This window comes from Populus alba, chromosome 4 (assembly GCF_005239225.2).
Source record: "Populus alba chromosome 4, ASM523922v2, whole genome shotgun sequence".
In the NCBI taxonomy this organism is placed as follows: Eukaryota; Viridiplantae; Streptophyta; class Magnoliopsida; order Malpighiales; family Salicaceae; genus Populus; species Populus alba.
The window spans coordinates 20619498-20639211 of record NC_133287.1 but is presented as its reverse complement, the minus strand read 5'-3'; the positions used below and the strand labels follow the sequence as shown (position 1 = coordinate 20639211).

The window sequence follows — 19714 nt, the reverse complement described above, 5'->3', positions numbered from 1 at the left end:
CTTCAAACCAATTTTTTAGTTTTTCTTAATGTTATACATGGTCCTGCACCATGTGATAATAGAACCACCATATTAATTAAAAAGAAAGACAATTGGTTGTCTTTTTAATTTAGAATATGTATAATACTATAAATGACAGCAATTGTGTTTCTAAACAAAAAAAAAAAAAAAAAAGAAAAAAAAAGAAACAGAGAGCAGTTTATTTCATTTCTTAGTTAAATCTGAGGAAAAACAGTTGTGAACCCATTATTTATTAATAGTGAAAATTTTTAGGTAGCTTACGATCCCGTGGAATTTTCCCACATCGGGTTTTTTCACATAAAAATCTTGATGTTAATTTATGTGATTGTTGCATTATATTTGTTGATTGTTAGATTCTAATTTTAATTGTACAAAGAGGGAAAAGAATTGTAACTTGTGAATTCATCCAAGTAGATTAATTTCCGGTTATTTGTTCCTAGTTTTCCCAACATTTACCAGGTTCAGTTCTATTTAAGATTGAATCGGATAAGGGCACCATATGGCTGAAAAGTGGATGTCTTTACAGGACAGATTTAGCTCATCTGCAGCCTGCCAGATGAAGTGGTGTGTCAATTCCAGTGACTTCAAGTTTTCCATTCTGAGAAAAACGCTTGAATCATTATTCTGAGGTTTCTCATCACTGTTCAGATTTGAATTAATGCCGATGCTGATAGTGACACAGCCTGGTCAAGAACCATATTTACAACAGGCAGTGCTCGGAATATAGAATGGGAAGAGAAAAAAAATCAGATTTTTGCTTTCGTTTCTCAAACCTAGCTCAATTTACATAAAAATCATTACACACTTGGCACTTCTCAATGTACAAGAATTTTTGCAAGTGAAATGCCACAAAAAAACAAATGAATGGATGAATGAATGCAAGAACTATCACAATCTAATAGTGTACAATGAAAATCTTGATGATCAGTCATATGATACAAGAAATGGAATGACCATGGACATGAATTCGTCGTAATCAAACGACGCCGTGCCGGTATAACCCTTATCCTTCTCCTTGAATTTTTCAGTCAATCCCTGAAATCACAGCAGATTCACAAGCTCATATCAGTAAAAACCAAAACAGAATAAATGGAGGAAGGCAACAAGTTTAAGCTTGTAGGATTATGGTCTCACCTTCAAAATCACCCCGCACCTGCAAGTCAAATACAACAATGCAACAAGTTTAGTCAACGCAGAAGTCCCAGGAACAAAGAAAAAAAAACGCATACAAGAGCATCGACATGAGAAACTCACTCGACGAAACTGTCGAAATTGAGCTCAATCTTTCTGCCACTTCCATCATCGTACTTGGAAATTAGAACTTGAAGAACTGAAGACGGTGTGGCAAGCCCAATGCCATAAAGAGCATCCCTCATTTCAAGCAAATCAATTTTACCACTCCTGTCTCTGTCATATCTCTCATATATGCCCTGCAAGAAAGAAAATTAAATTATCCCTTTTAATGGCTGAAAGGCCATGAAAATAGGCCATTAAGCATGTCATATGATAGCATAAGAAAATAGTGCCAACAGCGTAAGCAAGAACCTTCAATTAGGTTGCATTGATAAACTAATGTGATCCTCCAGCGATATAAAATATACTCCTCTCCTAGAAGTAGAGGACAGGCCTTAATAACTTTAAGCCAGTGGTTCATCAGCTAAACGAAAAGGACTACATCATTCCAAATTTATTTATTTAGAATTCTAAAGCAAACTTTTATCTTTACTTTTCCCTCTTTCTCCCCTCATCCTGCATTAATGGTGGATTCTACGGAAAGCTAACATTTAGTAGATTTGCCATATCAGTAGCGAAAAGCTTTAATAGTAGATGTTGCTAGAAGAGTTTCAAACTTTGTGATTTACTTCTGCAGCAATTGATAATAGTAGTTAAGAAGTGCATATGCTTATGAGATAAGTGAGAATCAGAAGAACTGTGTGAACGTAGGCTACCATCAAATAATCCACCAAGCTAATTCAACCAAGTTTCACTGTCAATTTTCCTACAAAACCCAAATTAGCTTTCTTCCTCCATGTTTAACCTTTCCTCGTTGTTATAACTTATAAAAAATGAAGGGCATGAAATGTTTCAAAATGCCTTGTATTCTCAAAGGCAATGTAGATGAAAGAAATATGTTTCAAGAGAAACAAGAAGAGACTGCTCACCCTCCATTGACCAAGACAACTCCATAAAGCAGCAAACTCTTTGGGCCCTGTTTCAGAGAAGTACAGCTAAATCAGTACATAGAATGATGCCAACAAAGTAAAAGTAAAAGTAAAAGACATCATTGCAAGGGAAAAGAATCAAAGCATTTTCTCGCTGCCAAATTTGAACTGCTAAAAAAAAAACAATCAAATGGAAAGCCAAAATCCAATCTTGTTCTGAAGTCAAAACCCAACCATTCACATGCAGAATTAGGCCTAAATAATTCTTCAAAATTGAAGCAAACAACAATTCAAGAACCAATTTTTCTAGTAAAATATCTCATCAAATGCAGTCATGGGTCATGAATTAAGCCATAAATGCAATGCAAGGAAACCTTGAAGCTATAATAAGAAATTAACATGATAACGTCCAATGGGCCCATGTAGCTATTAGCTCACAAATTGTTCTACAAAATCAAGAAAATTCAAGAACATCAATGAAAACAAAGCCCCAACAAAGAAAGAGGAAAAAAGACTAACCAAGCCGTCGAGAATCATGAGGATTCTTGAATAGAAACATGAGCAACCTAACAGTCTTAATATGAAACCTTTGATAACCAGAAGAAAGAGCTTGTTGCAACTCATTTTCATCAATAAATCCACTCCTGTCTCTATCAACCATCTCAAAGCTCCTAATAACATCCGGAGAAGTTCCTGGAGGAAACCCTGAGTGCCCATATGAATAACCACCACCACCACCACTAGTGCCCTGCCCATAATAAGACTGCTGCTGTTGTTGATGGCTGTAGTTACCTGGATAAGAAGTAGTGCTGTACGTTTGGCCTTGCTGATCATAGGAGTAAGGTAAAGATGGAGCAGAAGGTGCATAAGATGATGGGTGAAATATTTTAGAGAAAAAAGACATAGTTCTTGATTCAAGAAACGCTCGAAAAGGAAACCAGAAAGCAAGTATATTTGTATTCAAGAAATTATGGATTTGAGAGTGATAATTGCAAAGAAGAATTTTTATAGGTAAAGATGTTTGTTGGCTTTGCTTAGCTTTGCTTTTGCTTTTGCTTTTGCTTATTGGCTTTGGTTACAGCTTGCTTGCTTGCCTAAGTTACAGTTTAGGTTTAAAATTGTAATATATATATTGTTCAAACTTCAACGTAAGCGCGTTGGAGAAGGCGATCAAGCTAGCAAGTTCCTAAAGTCGGCATTTTTTGTCGTGTTGGGGTCTTCAAAGTCAGATAAACCCGCCCTCAGCCGGGCGGGAATGACTAACCTAATATTTTTTTAAAAATAAATTAAAATAATATTATTTTATTTTAAAAAAAAAATAATGATTTTTTATTAATTTTTAACTTGGTTAAATTGGATTTTACCCCTTTCCAATTAATTATAAAACTTAATCCGAGTTAAATTCTACATCAATTCAGTAGACGGATTCGATTTCGTGGATAAAACCATGTTCTTGAAATTTGAATATTCAGAGGTAGGCAAAAAGGGAAACCTTTATGAGGAGGCCAATTCAACGTGTTGACCTGTTCCACGTAACAATCGTATCATCACATACCTGCCCATGGCATGCGACGGTAGTCATATGGTGAGCTCATGGCCAGGGCCTTTCCGGTAAGTAAAAACCCCCCATACAAATCCAGCCAAAATCGAAGGTGAGCCCAGCTGTCACCCAGACAACTTTATTCATCTCCAATGGCGGGAAAACAAGAAGACCCGGAGAGAGGGGGAAGGGGAGATGGAGATGGAGAAAGTAATGGCAGAAGCAGAGGAGCTGCCGAAGGCTATTGTGTGCCGGATGGAGAAGGATGCTCTTTCCCGCTGCTACCCTGACAAGTCTGAGAGCCCGCATTTTCATCCACTATCTTTCCGCCATGTAAGCCCTAAAATAACCCCCACAAATTTAATCCCTTTCATCTTCCCAATTTTAGGGCTGTATTTTTGGAATTGCGAAAATGAGGGTTTTTTAGGGTCTAATATTCTCATTTTACGTGCTTAATTAGGTCTCAGTTTGTAATAATAATTTTGAGGTTTAGGGTTTATCGAATTATTTGGGATTTTTTGAGCTCATTCTGCTATTTGTATGTAAATTTTCTTATGCTGTTTTTGAACGGATCTTGGATTGTGAAAATGGGTTTTGTTAATTACTTTGTGATTAGGGCTGCAAAACCATGCTTCACTTTGCAGCTTCATGGCATATACAGGTCTGGTGTGATCAATTAGATGATGGCGAAGGAGCTCGTCTGAATTTAGAGATATCTATAGTGCGAGATAACTGATGGAGTTTTATAGAATTGCCAGAAGGATGTCGGAAAAACTTTCTGACAAAGAATTCACATGTTTTCTGTGCTGTTGTATAATTTAAGCGGTGGAAAGAAGATAGGATCACCGCAGACCACAGAGGTGCAAGAGAAGAAAAAAAATGATGCTCCATGATAATGCTCGAGCAACATAATTCTTACCTGCTGCTCGGAACCCTAATCTATCCTACCTCTGGGATGAAACTGACAGCGTCCCAGCATCTGCTATTCATATCCCATCAGTCTCGGATCAGCGAAAACTGGATCAATAAGAATGAAATCCCGGAGTGGCCTTCTCCTAGAAATGAAATTGGTATTCTCCCGGTGAAAGTCAACCACCGTAAGCAAGCGGGTGGGCGAGGTCTATCAAGGTAGGGCTCAAAGCGTAGCTCTTCCTTCGAGGTGTTTGGCGTGTGGATGGTGGAGGAACGTTTTGCTAGGTGGAAGTTTCATTGGCCATTTTCTCGCATGAAAAACACAGATCCATGCTTTTCTCAGAAGAAACGGTGGAAGTGATTATGACAAGTTGCAAGCGCAAGGATGTACACAACATTAACAAAAAGCAAATGTAATGCAAACCTGACTGCGTGCTATCAACCTCGCAAAGAACAAATGTACACAAGTGTTCAATATAGATGTACGTGTAAAAACTCACAAAAATCAGCTCAATTACACTACAATAATAAGACGGCAAATAAATAAATGCTAAGAGTTTGACACTGTTGAATAGTACTTTCTTCATCGGTGAAATCAACAAGTATGCGGCCAAAGCAATTAGTACGGACGAAATCTGCGACCATGGCTGGCATCACTGCGCTGTCTACCCCTACTTGAACTGCCAACCATTTTGTTGCCACGCCCACTTCCACTCCTACTATCATTTCTTTGATATGAAGTTGGGGAGTGTAGCTGTACTCCTGGCTGTTGCCTGCAAAGAAACAGATAGGCTTGGTCCTCTGGCATTTACAATTAAGTAGTAAGCTAATTTACTTTGTGAACCAATATTTACTATTGCAGGTATATCTAACATTTATGTGGCAAGCTCAAGGATCAGTTGGACTTGTAAGCATTAGTTTGAGCCATGTAAAGTACTCGAGCCTACAGTGTCAGTAAAAAAAATGGATCTGGGGAGGGGCTCCACCAACATTATGATATAATGGAATAGAAAAGATTCATCTTGCTAGGAAACAATGGGGTAAGAAATAAAGATCAGGAGTTATCCTTAATTTGGACTATGCACGGGGAATGCTGAAAGAATGAGGAAATCAATACACCAACTATATCCTCACTGTTGACTACGCTAACTGCAGCTTTTTTCTCCCTTTCATTTTCTCCTTTAATACACGAATGCCTGAGGGAAGGGGGTACGAGGTAGTAAGTTGAACCTTTTTTTTTTTTTCTTTTTTTTTTTTTCCCTGTTTTCCCTTCCTTGAATACCACATAAAGGACAGGATTGATAGGATCCCCAACCCTCCATTTGGAGCTAAAATAAATAAATAAAAAAGGTTAAAAGGATCTACAGTTGACTTACAGGACATATCCAAACTGCCCATCAGGTAGAAGCATTGGCATCATTGCCATGCCAGCAGGGGCCGGTCCACTTCCATAGATCAATGGCTGCAAAATGGGGGAAAAAGAGAGAAGGATGAATTTAATATTGGCTGAAAGTTAGAAACTGCAGAGTTCAAGTTCTAACAAAGAAACAAATAAATGAATTTTACTAAGAAAATCTGTCATCCCAGCATTCTATAGCTTCTAATAAGGAGAAAACAGCATAAATTTCATTTCATCTTCTTGAGTTAGCTCCTTGACCAAAAGTTTGAAACTCAAATATGAATAAAACAAACTAGAATGGAGAAGGAGGTAACGGAAGGTGAAAAAATCAAGTGCCTGAATTACACTGCACCAATAAGAATTGGCATTGGTCTATGGTCTCTCCCTCCTAAAGTTGGATACTTGGAAGATTTTAATCTACAATTGTAAGCCATCCCATTAGAATAGCTTGTAAACTGAATTTCATGGCCAAGTCATTGAAATTCAATCACATGCGTGTACATGGGGAAAAAAAAACCCTTAAATTTAAAGCAAGAGTAGATAAAGCTTAAAATATTACAATTCTTTCGAATCATAGCATGTACAAAGAAACAAAAAAGAGAGATCAGTTAATCCTCATGCGTATATATCATAAAGTCAAAGCTCAAAATTACTAGAATAGCTATTAGGTAATCCCCTTGCACATTAAGCTAAATCCAAAATGGTTAATATGCAAAATATACAATGATGATAACCATCCAAACCAGGCAGTTCAAAATAAGATTACAAAGTGTACAATAGCAAAGAGAAACACACAGTCGTATCTTCTGACCTGTGTATAGCCTGTTGCAACATATCCTGCACCAAGAGCACCATAGGCACTCCCCATCATACCATAACCAACACCAGGTGGGTAACCTGGTAACAAACCAGTCCTCTGCAAGTTTGACACTCCAGCAGGCTTCTGCTCTGACTGAGGTTTTGCAAGTGCACACTCGACACATTGGCCTAAAAATCACAACAAAACAAACCAGCATGAATAACTTGTTCACTTAAATTCAGATAACAAATGCATATAAGATGGATAAATCAGTGATCACCATTTAGTTCATATTTTTCAGTATCTTTCAGAGCTTTCATAGCACTAGACCTCTCAGCAAAATGCACAAAACCAATTCTATTTTTCTCCTGTCCAGATTTTGCTGGAGGCAAAACCACTTTTGTGATTTTTCCATGTCGTTCAAATAGCTTCTTCAACTGATCTTGGGTAACAGTCTTTGGTAAATTCTTCACATATATTGCCTTAACCTGTAAAATGTAGGCTGGATTGAATTTCAGAGCACAAGAAATCTCATAGCATAACCAAAGACAACCAGATCTAAAGAAACCTGATCATGAAGATGGTTAATCAATTCAAATTTATTACAAGACCTGTGAAGAAGTGGAAGAGTCAGCATTTTTAGGGTCAGCCCAGCTCACACTTGGGGCATTATCACCCAGCTTAAATTTTGGATCTATCATCTTCTGCCTCGAATATTCAGCGCAAGCATTATTGTAGTACTCAACAAAAGCATAGCCCCTGTTATTGCTTGAGCTCTTTTCCTGTGACCAATTGTTATAACCAATGAGTAAATTGCATCTGCTAACCAGATTATAATAAATAAATAAATAAGAGAAGAAATAAAAACACCTTAAAAAATCAACAATCAGGTAGAATATTAACTTCACTGACCTTCACCAATTGCACATTGGTTATACCAGGCCCAACCTCAGCCACAAACTTGCTAAGATCTTCCTCCCCCCAACTTCTAGGAATGTTGCTAAGGAACAACCGGTGCTTTGCTTGAGATGTTGAGCATTTGATTCTTTTACCCTGAGTGCAAGAGAAATATCAACACATGCAATTGAAGCAGCATACTTTAAACAAGCACGAACACAATTCCCACAAACAAAGAAGAGTGAGGACATTCACCTTGAATTCAGTATTATTCAGCTCACCAATTGCTTTAGTAGCCAAATCAACACTTCTAAAAGTCACAAATGCAAAGCCCTTGTTGTCACTTGAATCTTTTCCTTTCATCATACGTACCTGCGGTCATAAAATTTGTTCAGGGTCTTCACCTTTACGACGATCATATAGACAGATACTTCATAAATTGAAGTAGAGCTTACCTCCGTAACTTCTCCAACAGACTCGCAAAAATCCTTCAAGTCCTCCTCAGAAGCATCATTAGGAACACCACCAATATATACTTCAGAACCATGAGGAGGACGGGCAAGAAGCTCAGCATGTTTTTTCTTCTCATCCTCATCTTCAACCTTTGCCCCATCACCTTGATGGCTACTTTGGATATCAACCCCATCAGCATTACTAGCATTTTCCTCCTCTTCTTCCTCCACCTCCACTTCCTCTTCTATTATTTCCTCTTCTTCCACTTCTTCCACTATTTCCTCTACTTCATACTCAACCTCCTCATCCATCATTTCCTCAGGATCATAGTCTTCATCAAAATCAACTTTCTCATCGGACTCAACTGGCTTTTCAGATTCTGCTTCCTCAGCAGCTGCAGATGCATTTCCTTTTGTACTTGGCATCTTATATATCTAAGTACACAAGCTTGCAAGGCAACTGTGAAGAGGGTACAGAGGCCACAAGAATTCATGGGATATATACACATATTGAAAGGAGGAAACAAAATGAAAGGCTAAAAGGAGTTCCAGGTCATGAATCTGAATAGAAATCGTGTCATAAGTTTGAAGGTGGTTGCAACGTGAAAGACTTCTAATAAAGGATTTAAGATAAAATTAGCTGCCATGGTAACAGAGATAGGCAAAAGAGATTTCTGAATGAAAACAATGTAGCTTAGGAAGGTGATGCAACCTATGTCCTGGAATAGGAAGCATTAGTTTAAGCATGAAGGGGCTTCATTCCAGAGGTCGCATTTAAGAAATATAAGAATTAAGATTTTAGCTTGTAGATTCCTTTATCAAGTTATTCAGAGAAAAGTGGAAAGGGTCAGATTTAACAAAAAGGTGATCAAGCCACAACATGATCCAATCTCACAAAAAAATATGAGTTCCAAACTAACATACCAGTCTGTCCACCTTCCTGCAACAATTCAAGGTGACACATCAAACTAAACATTCCAATTGAGATGGACATTATACATAAGTTTTTAATAACCAGTACACACTTTCCAAACTAAAAAGAACCCTTCATACCAAACTTTAAAAAGATGGAAGATCCTTATAAGATACAGACCATATACACATTTGATGCAGACAAGATCTACACGTTTTAGTATGCCATTAACATTGCTTTAAAACTTACCTATAAAAAATTCAGCTTTCTCAACAACCAAGCTTCTTAAACAAATATATTACCTCGTTTTACCATTCTAGTTTCTCCTCTCATTTTCCTCTAAGAACATCAAATCAGGCTACGCTCAATTAAAACACATATAACACAAATAGAGAACATCCGGGCTAGGCATTTATCAAGTCGGAATCAAAAGAATTTCATAGACCACAAACTCGCAGTTCAAATACCACCCCAAGCATCAGATTCTTCCATACATGACCTACCTAATTAGAAATCTAAAACTATCAAATACAGCTGTGACACGGACAATCAGAAGGGTAATATCAAGTTAATCAAGCAACCCACGAGAACCAGACCCCAACGAAGCTTGATTGGGTGAGTTGCCAAATCCCAGCTTTTTTCCAGGTTAGCCAAACCTTAGTCAAAGCTTTGGCTCTGCTCTTAACCTTTTTGCATTTACGTTCTTCGGCTCCTCACTAACAAATCTACATTGATGCATTTAGCTAAAAAAGAATTATTGCATCATTAATTGATTTTTATGTGTTGTTTTTTAAGGTTTCAGTTCAAAATTAACAGCTCATGACCAGATATTTAAACTTGTTAAGGAAAACTAACAGTAGCTCAAAAACAAAAAAAAACCCAAAAGACACGAAGAAGAGAAACGTAATTAGCTTCAAGAACGTACCGGAGAGGAGAGAAGAGGCGAGGAGAGGATTTCTGTCTGCTATGATTGCTGCTGAACAACTTCAAGCTAAGAGCGAGAGTGAGAGTTTTCGATTCTTTTTTTCAGGATTTAAAAGGAAAACAAACCCTAAGCAAATGAGAGCGAAGCTCGATAATGATTAATGGATTCTTTTGGCTTTGGTTCTTTATTTAAAAAAAAAAAAAATTGGTGCGGTGGATTAATCATTAAGAGGTTCCTTTTATTTATTGAACTTTTTATATTAATCGAAAGATTTTATTCTTATAAATACATTATACTGTTTAAAGGGTGTGCTTTTAAAATATAAAAAATATAGAAGTTAGTTTTCGGGCCTGGGGCTTTCGGTTTGGGATGCCTGTGTCTTCTCTGGGCTTCTCTTTGTTCTTCGACCTCTACTAGTGCTTAGGTCCAGCTGGGTCGTGTGTACCTCATTCGCTCGCTTTCCTCCTGCTTCGTGGGAGAGGTGGGTCGTCTTTGTCCTTCGTTTCTTTGCGTCTGCTGGGGCTCCATTGACGGCGGCCTGGGTTTCCAGGAGGCTATTGACTTCATCTGGCTGCACTCGACTGTGATTCGTTGTGGGTGTTCTTGGGAGAGATGGCCTTTAATCATGATGATGCATTACATGCAAAGCCCACTTGCGGCATTGGGAGAGCGGCTGATTTTCGGATTGGTTCGAGGATTTTAGTTCCTCTTGCCCTTCAATGAACCTCTAATTAGCTGGTATCCCTACCATTCTGGTTTGGTTTCCTTCATCTTAACTATTTTTATGGACCTCTGCTTGCTTTGTTGTCGCTTCATGCTCTGTTTTATTGAATTTCTTAGACTGGCATTATACAGTTCCTCCAGTGCTCCACATGCTTTCACTTCTTTTCTTTTAGTTCTGGGGTGTGGGTTGTTTCAGGCTCACTTTATCTTGGCTTTTTTCTGCTTCTGTTGTCTTCCACTGTTTCTCCTGGACCTGCTTCTTCCCTTGCTTCTGTTCTTCTTTTTGTTTGGCTTGGATTGGCTTTTCTTTGTTCGATTTACGGGTTTTTGCTCATGCTTTTTTGGTCTGCTCTCATTGAATCTGCAAGCTTGCTTTTTGTTCGTTGTGCTCTCAGGAATAGGTTCCCTGCGCCCTTGTATTTTGTTCCTTGGCTAGCTCACCGTTTCCTGTTGGCTGCTGTTTTAGCTTTATCAAGGTCAGGATTAGGAAATCTGCATTCAAGTTTGATTTGATCACACCCTTAATTTTATAGTTTTAAATCCGATCTGGCTCGGCTCGGTGAGTTGATCTGGAATCCAGGGTTAAAATGAGATCAGATTAAAGAAAAAATAATAATAAAAAAAACCTAGTGTGATCCAGCGGGTTAATTTATAAAAATTCAATTAAAACTCAAAACTCAACCGTAAATCCGTCGATTTTTTTATTTATTTATTTACTAAAACAGTGTTTTTTTATTTAAAAAAAAATAAAAAAACAAAATTAACCTGACTAATCTAATGAGGCGATCAAAATTCAAAATTCGGATTTTAGACTGACTAGGGCTCCAAACTATACTTAATTTGTATAATCATCCATGGAGTGTGACTGTGATTTTTGTTTTGTTTCATACGTGGCAATCTGATTGGTGGGAGACACCTGGGGTTGAGCAAGTGCAGTGCTTTCATTCTGACTGCTCCAGATTGCCATAGTTTGGGCTGAAGCTTGTAATAGGAAGTGTTCAAGTGAGTTATGTAAATGAAATGATGTACCTATAAAATATTTATTTTAAAAAATATTGTGTAGTAATTAAGATTCTGAAGGCTTTAGTTATATGCTTATTGTTTTTTATTTGAATTGATTTTGAAGCTCAATAATTAGAAAATAATAATTTTTTCAAAATTTGATGATGTCAAAATAAGATAATTTTTAATTGTTTTAAAGATGGGAGATAATATAGTCTATGAATAAAACTTGTAATAAATATGAAGTGGGATTACCAACACCCGATATTTAAATATCAAAACAATTTTTTATGTCATAGTTATTTAAATTACCATGCTGACTTCTATTTTATATTAGAATAATCTTCAAAAGTATTATGAAATTATAAACCCTGCATCAAAGATAAGAGATTTTGTAAGAACTCATTCATGTTTAAAATAAAATAGAGAGATTTCAAATTCTCTAATTACTAAATCAACTAAAAAAAAATAACAATTGGTAGCATTAATTTATAAAACCAAGCATTAAATTCTGATAAACCATAGTTTCTCCATCAAGAAATGGCTTTAAATGTTGACCTGGAATAACACAGGTGCACTTACCCACAAAACCACCTCTGACTCTGAACATAACAGTTACTTCCTCTTCCTATGATCTTGAGCAACCGAGCCAACAAATTGAAATGATTACTCCCGGAAATCTATCTACCGTTTTCTCAATCTAACAGACTGATCCGATTACTACACGATGGGGAAAAAGAAAAGAAAAACCTTGAAGAAAGCAACTCACAGTACAATTTGATTAACCTGTGTATTCATAATCTAATCAAGAAGTAGGACAGATCTCCCATGACTGCAATTTTGAATTATAAAGATGATGAGTATATTCCAGAGTTTGACTTGATATAATTTGCGATTGAAAGGAATTTCCAACGGGTTAAAGTAGGCAATTGATGATCAACAATCCACCACTTTGAATCCAGGATGATACAGCACTTTCAAATCTCGATAGGCGAATCAGAGTTCTGACCTGCAAGTGGATTGTGTACAAATGCACATTTCTTCCATGAATGACGACGTGCCTTTTCCTGTGCCTGGTAAATCATGAGCAGGTTCCAATCTCATCTTCTATTTCATGTATTCCAACACGCTCTGGATTACGTCTTCAAGGAAAGACACAAAACCCACGACACTAGCAAAGCCACTACCATCAACATGCTGTTCCTCAATGAGGTAGTTCTCAAAAGCAGAGGCATCATCCTGCCCTCCCCGGATAAAAATCAATTTCGGAGTGATACTCCTTTCTTGCTTCAGTTTGTTAATCGTGCTCCTCAATAAACCTGGTAAGAGTGCATTGTGTCTTAAAAACAGAATCAAGGATATTCTTTGAAGAATAATTTCTTCTGCATAAAACCAGACCTAAATGATAAAAACAACTTACAGTCTTGGGGTGGAGGAAAAGGAAGTGCTGGGTCTGCTGTAGAAGAATAGAACACAATTAAAGTTGTAAATGCGTCAAGGAAAAATATTGGACTATCACTGGTAATCAGTGCAGCACGACTCAAAGAGTGGCGAGGATAAGCTTGTTTATCTGGTGTAGAATATGATGTCAATACTGGATATATAGCACGATGAAGGGAACTTGGTTCCAGTGCACTGCAGCAAGAAAAGTTTAAGAGAAGTGAGGCTACTAATTTCTCATACAAAAGAAAAGTAGGGTTAATTCTCAAGTAACACATTTAAAGTTGCCAAAGCATGGCCTCATTGACGGCCAACCTCTCCTCTAAAGAGAAGTTACAAGTTCACCCACTCCCTCAAAGCCATTGAATGATCAACAAAGAGAAAGGTAATGGACGGTGATGTCCACAAGAAAAGTTAATTGCAATAAAAAGTATAGAAGTCCAAAGTTTGACCTTATGCACGAAAAATAAAAACAGTTATAGACACCAAGGATGATAAAATACAAAATGCAAATTAGGTTTTAACTGCAACATTCTTCCCCACCCCAAAACAGGGGTGGGGAAGGTGTCCTGTTGAAGAAGACCACTGGACATTTTCTGTGACATTATGTTTATCTAATAAACACAGCCTCCATGTGCTTCTAAACTCATCAATAGTTCACTGTTTTCAATTCAGTTCTGACATTGCCATAATAATAATTCAACAGCTGAATAGAAACCCCCACCTCCTCCCTCCTTGTGGGTTTTCTAAAACACTAACCCAATCCCCAGGCATATTAAATATAGCAAGTCAAATGTAAACATGGCGTACCTAAAAAGGCATTGGAGGTATATCCGGTAGTCAGGATGAACACCTTCTTCATGGAAGCGAAGAAGAGGATTTCGAAGCAAAGCAAAAACTAGGCGAGGCAAGGGCTGCAGTTGTGGGCACTGTGAAAATGCAGCATCTACCTGAGCAGTTAATGAACCACCATTCTTAAACTGGACAATTTTATAGGCATCATTATACTGAGCAGTGAGGATTACGAGCCAATCATGAAGCAACATCCTGCCCTCCCGGACTCCTTGCTCCAAAGAGGCTAATATAACCTAGAGTCAACAAGTTGCATAATTAACCGATGATGAATAAATGTACAATCAATTAGCCTAAGGAGAAAAGTCATTGTTATTGAGAGAGAACAGAGCAAATCATACTCGTGCCAGGAATGGGGGAGAATAAGGGAGGAGGATTGCCCATGTTGCGCAAATTACTGGCTAGGAGTTCTTTCAGGAAGTAAGCCATACACAGCAAAACTACAACCAGGCCTTAGGATGGGGTGAATTATATAAGAAATTAGCATTTCTCTCTTGCATACGCCCTGTTTATTGTTTGATTATTTTGATTCACGTTGATCACTGTTTTCTTTATTTTATTGCCTGCTATGATTATGACCAAGATACTAAATACCCCTAGGTTCACTAACAGAATCAAATACCTTTGTTTTTTTTCTTCCAACAGATTGTTATTATGCAAGAAATGGGGGGATACCTTGTGGACAAGTATTGATAGAACAACTTCAGAATCAACATTGTCATAAAGTTCATTCATATTCCTAGCAGTACCAAATTGCAAAGTTCTGATTCTTAATCGACGTTTAAGCAAATGCTTGCCTCTGCATAAACATACAACAAACCAAGATTAGCCCAAAAAGTGATGAAAATGCAATAAAATGCTTGCAAGAACCTTATGGTGCATCAACAATATATTATGCAAGACCGGCCATTCATACCAAAACAAAATATTCAATAGCTACATCAGCTTTGTCATACCTAGTAGCAGAAACCAATCTTGGAGATGAGAGCTCCTCAGGAGGCACAATAACTGTGTATTGAAATGCTATCTGTAGTACTGGTTGTTCTGATGCATATCTGCAAAAATAATGAAGCCATTGCCTTTCAAAGTGCAATTTATAATTTAATTACTGAAAAGAAACTCAAACAAACTCAATAACATTTGATGAGTTACAAAAGCATACAAAAGGAAGTGAGCAAGCGAGCAAGAGTGAGGTGGAATAAATAAAAACAGGAGGCCTAAAAACCAAGTCCAGCCAACCAGGGAATTGTCGGTCAGAATGATAGTTTGAGAAGGCAACACATGAATCTTATGAAAGTGTCCCATCTTAAGAGCAATAACAAGTGGAAAGTTCCCATATCAAGTTACAGGAGATAAGGAACATATCGATCCTCCATCCTCGTCCACCAAATCCAAATATTTGTTTGCACACTGAGTACATGCAGTTTTGTGAGAGATAACATCAACTCAAGTGAAAGATCTAAGACACTGGATAAACCAATGAACTATAGTGGGCAATTCTCTACTCCTTAACTAGCTGAAAAGTGACTGAACTGTTCCTTGATAGACTTTATGGTTGACCACAGAAGGAGCAGGTGGCATTCAACAGTTAATTTGTGACTTATCAGCATAAGATTAAATAATATTGCAATGGATATGACAAGATGCACTCATAAGTTTTGAATATAAGTGGCCAAACAGAAATCTAATATCACCACATCACTGCCGATTAATAGTTGAACTCCAAGATGTCTTCTGACAGCAGTTATTTTCGCTTTTTTTTCCTTTTTTGAACAGGACAGTTGCTTTTAGCTTGTATCCATCTTTACATTGTAAGTTGGTCATGTCTCTTATCTAAATAAATAAATGAAGAGATGTTTACACCAAGCAGGTCCACCAGATTCAGTTAGGGCAATACCATTCAGATTACAATAGTATTTGCTTGAAGTTGAACATACTCAACCCAACAAACTGTGAAGAAATCATTTCATGGGATCTAAATGAACTTTGCTAGATATTTCTATACAGATTGATACAGTAGTCAAGTTCCAATGACATTTAGCCAACAAAAGATCATAGTATATTGGCTCTCAGAAATAGATGGATACCTGGAAAATCCAGTAGCACTTGTAAAATCAAAGTCATAAGCATATGTGGCAAAAGAATCGCAGCAAATAATGTGTTGAACATTCTCATACTGTGGATCTGGGAAGAAATGTCCATACTGCAGGTGCAGGAAATATTTCGAGCACATAAAAAAAAGACATAGTACCCTGTGCTCAACAAACTCAAATTAAAATGAATATCACTTACAGAATGACCAGGTTTGAATTCAGAAGATGTCCTCAATCGCAGTATGCAACCAAAAGCATATGGTCGACTGAGCATCCGATACCTTCAAAAGGATAGCACATAAAATCACATGTGGATAATAGAACCACTACAAAAGGATTATAAACTTACATCTTCAAGTAAAACAGCAGACCAGTATCTATTACATAAAAATTATTTATTCGTCTTACTAGTTAAACATGTAAAATTGTACATCTTAGAACAAACACCAGATGTTCATTGCACTCATTTTGCAATTAAAATTATGCTACCAGTTCATTGATGTTACATAACAAGAAAGGAGCTAGGAATTCATGTATCTTATACTAATTACTATTGTACCCTGTACTCACATATCCTGAGGAAGTGTTGAGTCGTCAGTGTTTGAATAGAGAAACAATGTGCCTCCACTTTCAATACTAAGAAACTTGAGGGATGCCAGATCCGTATATTCATTTGTTACAGCAAATATGTCCACACAAACACCTGCTTGGACAGCCACAGCTGCCTGAAAAATATTTGTCAATGCTCACATTTCCTAAAACTTGCAATGTTGAATATAATTGAAGGCAACGAGATTACCAGATCTTTGTAAAATGGAGTCTGCTCTGGAAGCAAAGCCCTGTCTGCATCCTCTCCTTTACTAGCATATTGTTCACCATACCTTCTTGTATCTAATTGCCCAGCACCATAATCAGGAGGACCGGATATGAAAGCAAAAACTCTAGCTGCAATCAATAACAAAAACGACAAGCATTTGTGCACATCTTCAATATACAAAAGACAAAGGATGCCTTTATAAGACGAACTCCATGCATCATGTACCTAAAGCAAATGTATTTCCATATTCTGACCCAAGGTATTTGAACAGGGCTTCCATTGCCACACCAAAACCTCGCCCGCCCATTAGAACTCCATCTAGTCCTTGTCCTGCACCTGTGGTTCTCTCCCATGAGGTTGTTGGTCTGAGAGTGTCAAGTGCAGCAGTAATACGGTCTTTACAGGTTTCCACCTGCAGCACAACACTGAACTTAGGATGGTGCCAACATTAAGTAAGGCAAAACCTGGCAATTAAACTGCCAAACCCCGTTTGAGAACATTACAACCACTCAATGAAAATAAAAGGATGAAAAATATAAAGTTAACTCAACTATGCATTCTATTAAACATCAGTTTGGTTACATGAGTGATTTCTTATTTCCCATTTAGCTTTATCAAGAGCAACAAATGAATAAATGAAATAAAAAATGCCAAAACATAAAACAGTGTGCCTAGCATACAGGGGCCAAGAATTGTGACAAAGGCATGACATCTTCGAGCTCAGTTGGAAGGGTTCCTTCCATATCAGGAGGAATAAAAACATTCTTTACAACTGGAATGGGCCCTTGAACATCATACAACCCCATTTTGTGGCTAAAGGTAGCAAGCCCAAATAGAGAACCAGGAGCAAGAGCTGCAGCAAAATAAAAACAATAAGTCACCCTTAAAGGACATAACCCATGCAGTTAAGAAATAATATATTATTTTGAACTAAAAATATCGTATAACAAAAGAAAAGGGTCAACCTTCCAAAGCTGCTTGCAATGCACTTTTAGTAAGCTCCAAAAATTCTTCTGAAGCTGCAGACAAACTCAACAAATTCAAAGGCTGTCACCTCTTAGAAAAAATCAAAACATAGATTAGAAAGATCTTAGCCTACAGAATAGTATGAACCATCTATCACTTTTACCCTCTATGTGCGCTATCATTCTCTACACGCTCAAATCACAACTAAGCAAAAAGAAAGGAAAAAAAAGAGTAAAGATGAATACTTGAGTAGAAAAAACACAATAGAATGCCAATCAATTCAGCAACAAAACGATATCAAATTCAAACGATTCACTATACTGCATTGCTGTGTTTTCAATTTCACTTTGCAAATTCACATGCACGACAGTCACTGGTTTCAATTCAAACATCTCCAATGTGATTAATTTTGCACAGCAAACAGCAATTTCGATTATCATTTCCATCTTCCACCCTTTTGGATATATAAATAAATGCTCATACATTGCACAAGTACGACTAAAATTGAGAACATTTGCACAGTTTTATAAGTGAATTTTCTGATTCGGCCTCTAATTATTATTGTGAACTTCTTAAGAGTTTGCTAAATTACTACTGCAACTGAAAATTCTTCAGCTCAATTCAATTTCAATTATATAATCATTTAACAAAATTAACTAAAAAAACTGAAAACTAAATACCACTAGAGAAAATCAATAATTCTTACACGACAAGTCAACCGCCGCAACATAAACCGGACAGGCTTGCATCATTTCTTCATCCGATCCCTCCACTGCACAAACCAAACACTAATCACTAACCAAACCAGATTAAAAACTTCAAAAATTAAACAGAATATCATTCAAACTACTCACTAGGCAACTCGAGATCGATAAAAGAAGACATCATCTCAGCGCAAGACTGAGGATGCGAGTAACGCGCGATGGCTTGAGACTCGAGTCCGTTGAGGGTTCCACATAGACTACAATTCCAGGCCCACTGATCAAGCTCACAGTAAGTGTTAAAGTAAGCGTAACAGTTCTCGCAGCGAGGTAGCAAATCGCCGTTCGATCCGTACACAGGAGACAGTCCGTTCTCGTCTTTGGAAGCAAATGGCTTAACTGTTATTCCCCACGGTATTCCTGATGATTCCTGCACATCTTCTTCCATTGGAAATCGCGACATTGTAGCTCGAACCGCCATTGTGGAGGTGGAGGCTTTTGATTTCTCTGGGTTTCTCGGGAAACCGGGGGATTTGGGGAAGTAAGAGGGGGTGGAAAGAGAGGAGGGGATTTACGTGAAATTTACCAGTGCTGTTATGCCACGTGGGATTAATGGCTGGTTGACGTGGCACTAGTGGTCTTGCTGGCTTTTTTTTTTTTTTTCTCTTAGGGAATATTCTTTTAGGAAATATCAAATTAATTACTCTTCCTAGCTAACATATTATTGAATTCTCGATTTTAGAATTTTAAAATAAAAAAAAAACTAATTAATTGTGTTCTTGATACTTTACATACTTTTCAATTAAATCCTTTTATTTATGTTTATATTGAATTGGAAGGATTAGTTTGATCATTTTGATGTGGTTTTATGTTGAAATTTATGATTGAGTGACATGTCAATAACAAAATTAAGTTTTGTTTTTTTATTTTTTACTCTCTTTTTTTTAGTATTTTTTTCTAAATTAACACAATAGAAAAAATAGTTATAAAATGACATAATTGAAACAATAATTCTCCAACTAAAATAAAACTTGAGATGTCAAGGTTTTACCTACACAATCTATCTAAACGCGTGGGTGATAAACTTAAATTTAAGAACC

At 37.2% G+C, this 19714-nt stretch overlaps 3 protein-coding genes and 1 long non-coding RNA gene across 6 annotated transcripts; 1 reads left to right on the top strand and 3 right to left on the bottom strand.

Moving 5' to 3' along the window:
• Nucleotides 1-750: 750 nt before the first annotated feature.
• LOC118038931 (probable calcium-binding protein CML48) lies at nucleotides 751-3291 on the bottom strand. Its single transcript, XM_035045483.2, has 5 exons — nucleotides 2703-3291; nucleotides 2184-2230; nucleotides 1276-1451; nucleotides 1156-1174; nucleotides 751-1056 (listed from the first exon to the last, which is right to left on the bottom strand). Exons 1-5 carry the CDS (start codon nucleotides 3085-3087, stop codon nucleotides 946-948), a joined length of 738 nt encoding a protein of 245 aa, XP_034901374.1. The 5' UTR covers nucleotides 3088-3291; the 3' UTR covers nucleotides 751-945.
• A 1758-nt stretch (nucleotides 3292-5049) lies between these two features.
• Nucleotides 5050-10172, bottom strand: LOC118038930 (heterogeneous nuclear ribonucleoprotein Q). 3 transcript variants are annotated; one of them, XM_035045481.2, is made up of 10 exons: nucleotides 10021-10164; nucleotides 9107-9122; nucleotides 8186-8642; nucleotides 7986-8102; nucleotides 7746-7886; nucleotides 7445-7615; nucleotides 7114-7321; nucleotides 6846-7021; nucleotides 6012-6097; nucleotides 5050-5408 (listed from the first exon to the last, which is right to left on the bottom strand). In XM_035045481.2, exons 3-10 carry the CDS (start codon nucleotides 8606-8608, stop codon nucleotides 5255-5257), a joined length of 1476 nt encoding a protein of 491 aa, XP_034901372.1. In that variant the 5' UTR covers nucleotides 8609-8642; nucleotides 9107-9122; nucleotides 10021-10164; the 3' UTR covers nucleotides 5050-5254. The 3 variants fall into 3 exon arrangements, with proteins under 3 accessions (XP_034901372.1, XP_034901373.1, XP_073264883.1); XM_035045482.2 differs by lacking the exon at nucleotides 9107-9122 and having other exon boundaries at nucleotides 10021-10172; XM_073408782.1 differs by having other exon boundaries at nucleotides 8186-9122; nucleotides 10021-10168.
• A 261-nt stretch (nucleotides 10173-10433) lies between these two features.
• Nucleotides 10434-11234, top strand: LOC140955516 (uncharacterized). Its single transcript, XR_012169731.1, has 2 exons — nucleotides 10434-10758; nucleotides 11139-11234. It is a non-coding gene; the product is annotated as an uncharacterized lncRNA (long non-coding RNA).
• A 970-nt stretch (nucleotides 11235-12204) lies between these two features.
• LOC118038933 (protein transport protein SEC23 D) lies at nucleotides 12205-19170 on the bottom strand. The gene is made up of 14 exons (XM_035045484.2): nucleotides 18768-19170; nucleotides 18620-18685; nucleotides 17913-17966; nucleotides 17628-17800; nucleotides 17173-17359; nucleotides 16930-17075; nucleotides 16701-16855; nucleotides 16330-16411; nucleotides 16125-16240; nucleotides 14994-15092; nucleotides 14713-14836; nucleotides 13996-14273; nucleotides 13166-13380; nucleotides 12205-13064 (listed from the first exon to the last, which is right to left on the bottom strand). The coding sequence occupies exons 1-14, from the start codon at nucleotides 19093-19095 to the stop codon at nucleotides 12853-12855; spliced, it is 2235 nt and encodes a 744-aa protein (XP_034901375.1). The 5' UTR covers nucleotides 19096-19170; the 3' UTR covers nucleotides 12205-12852.
• Between the last annotated feature and the right edge of the window lie 544 nt (nucleotides 19171-19714).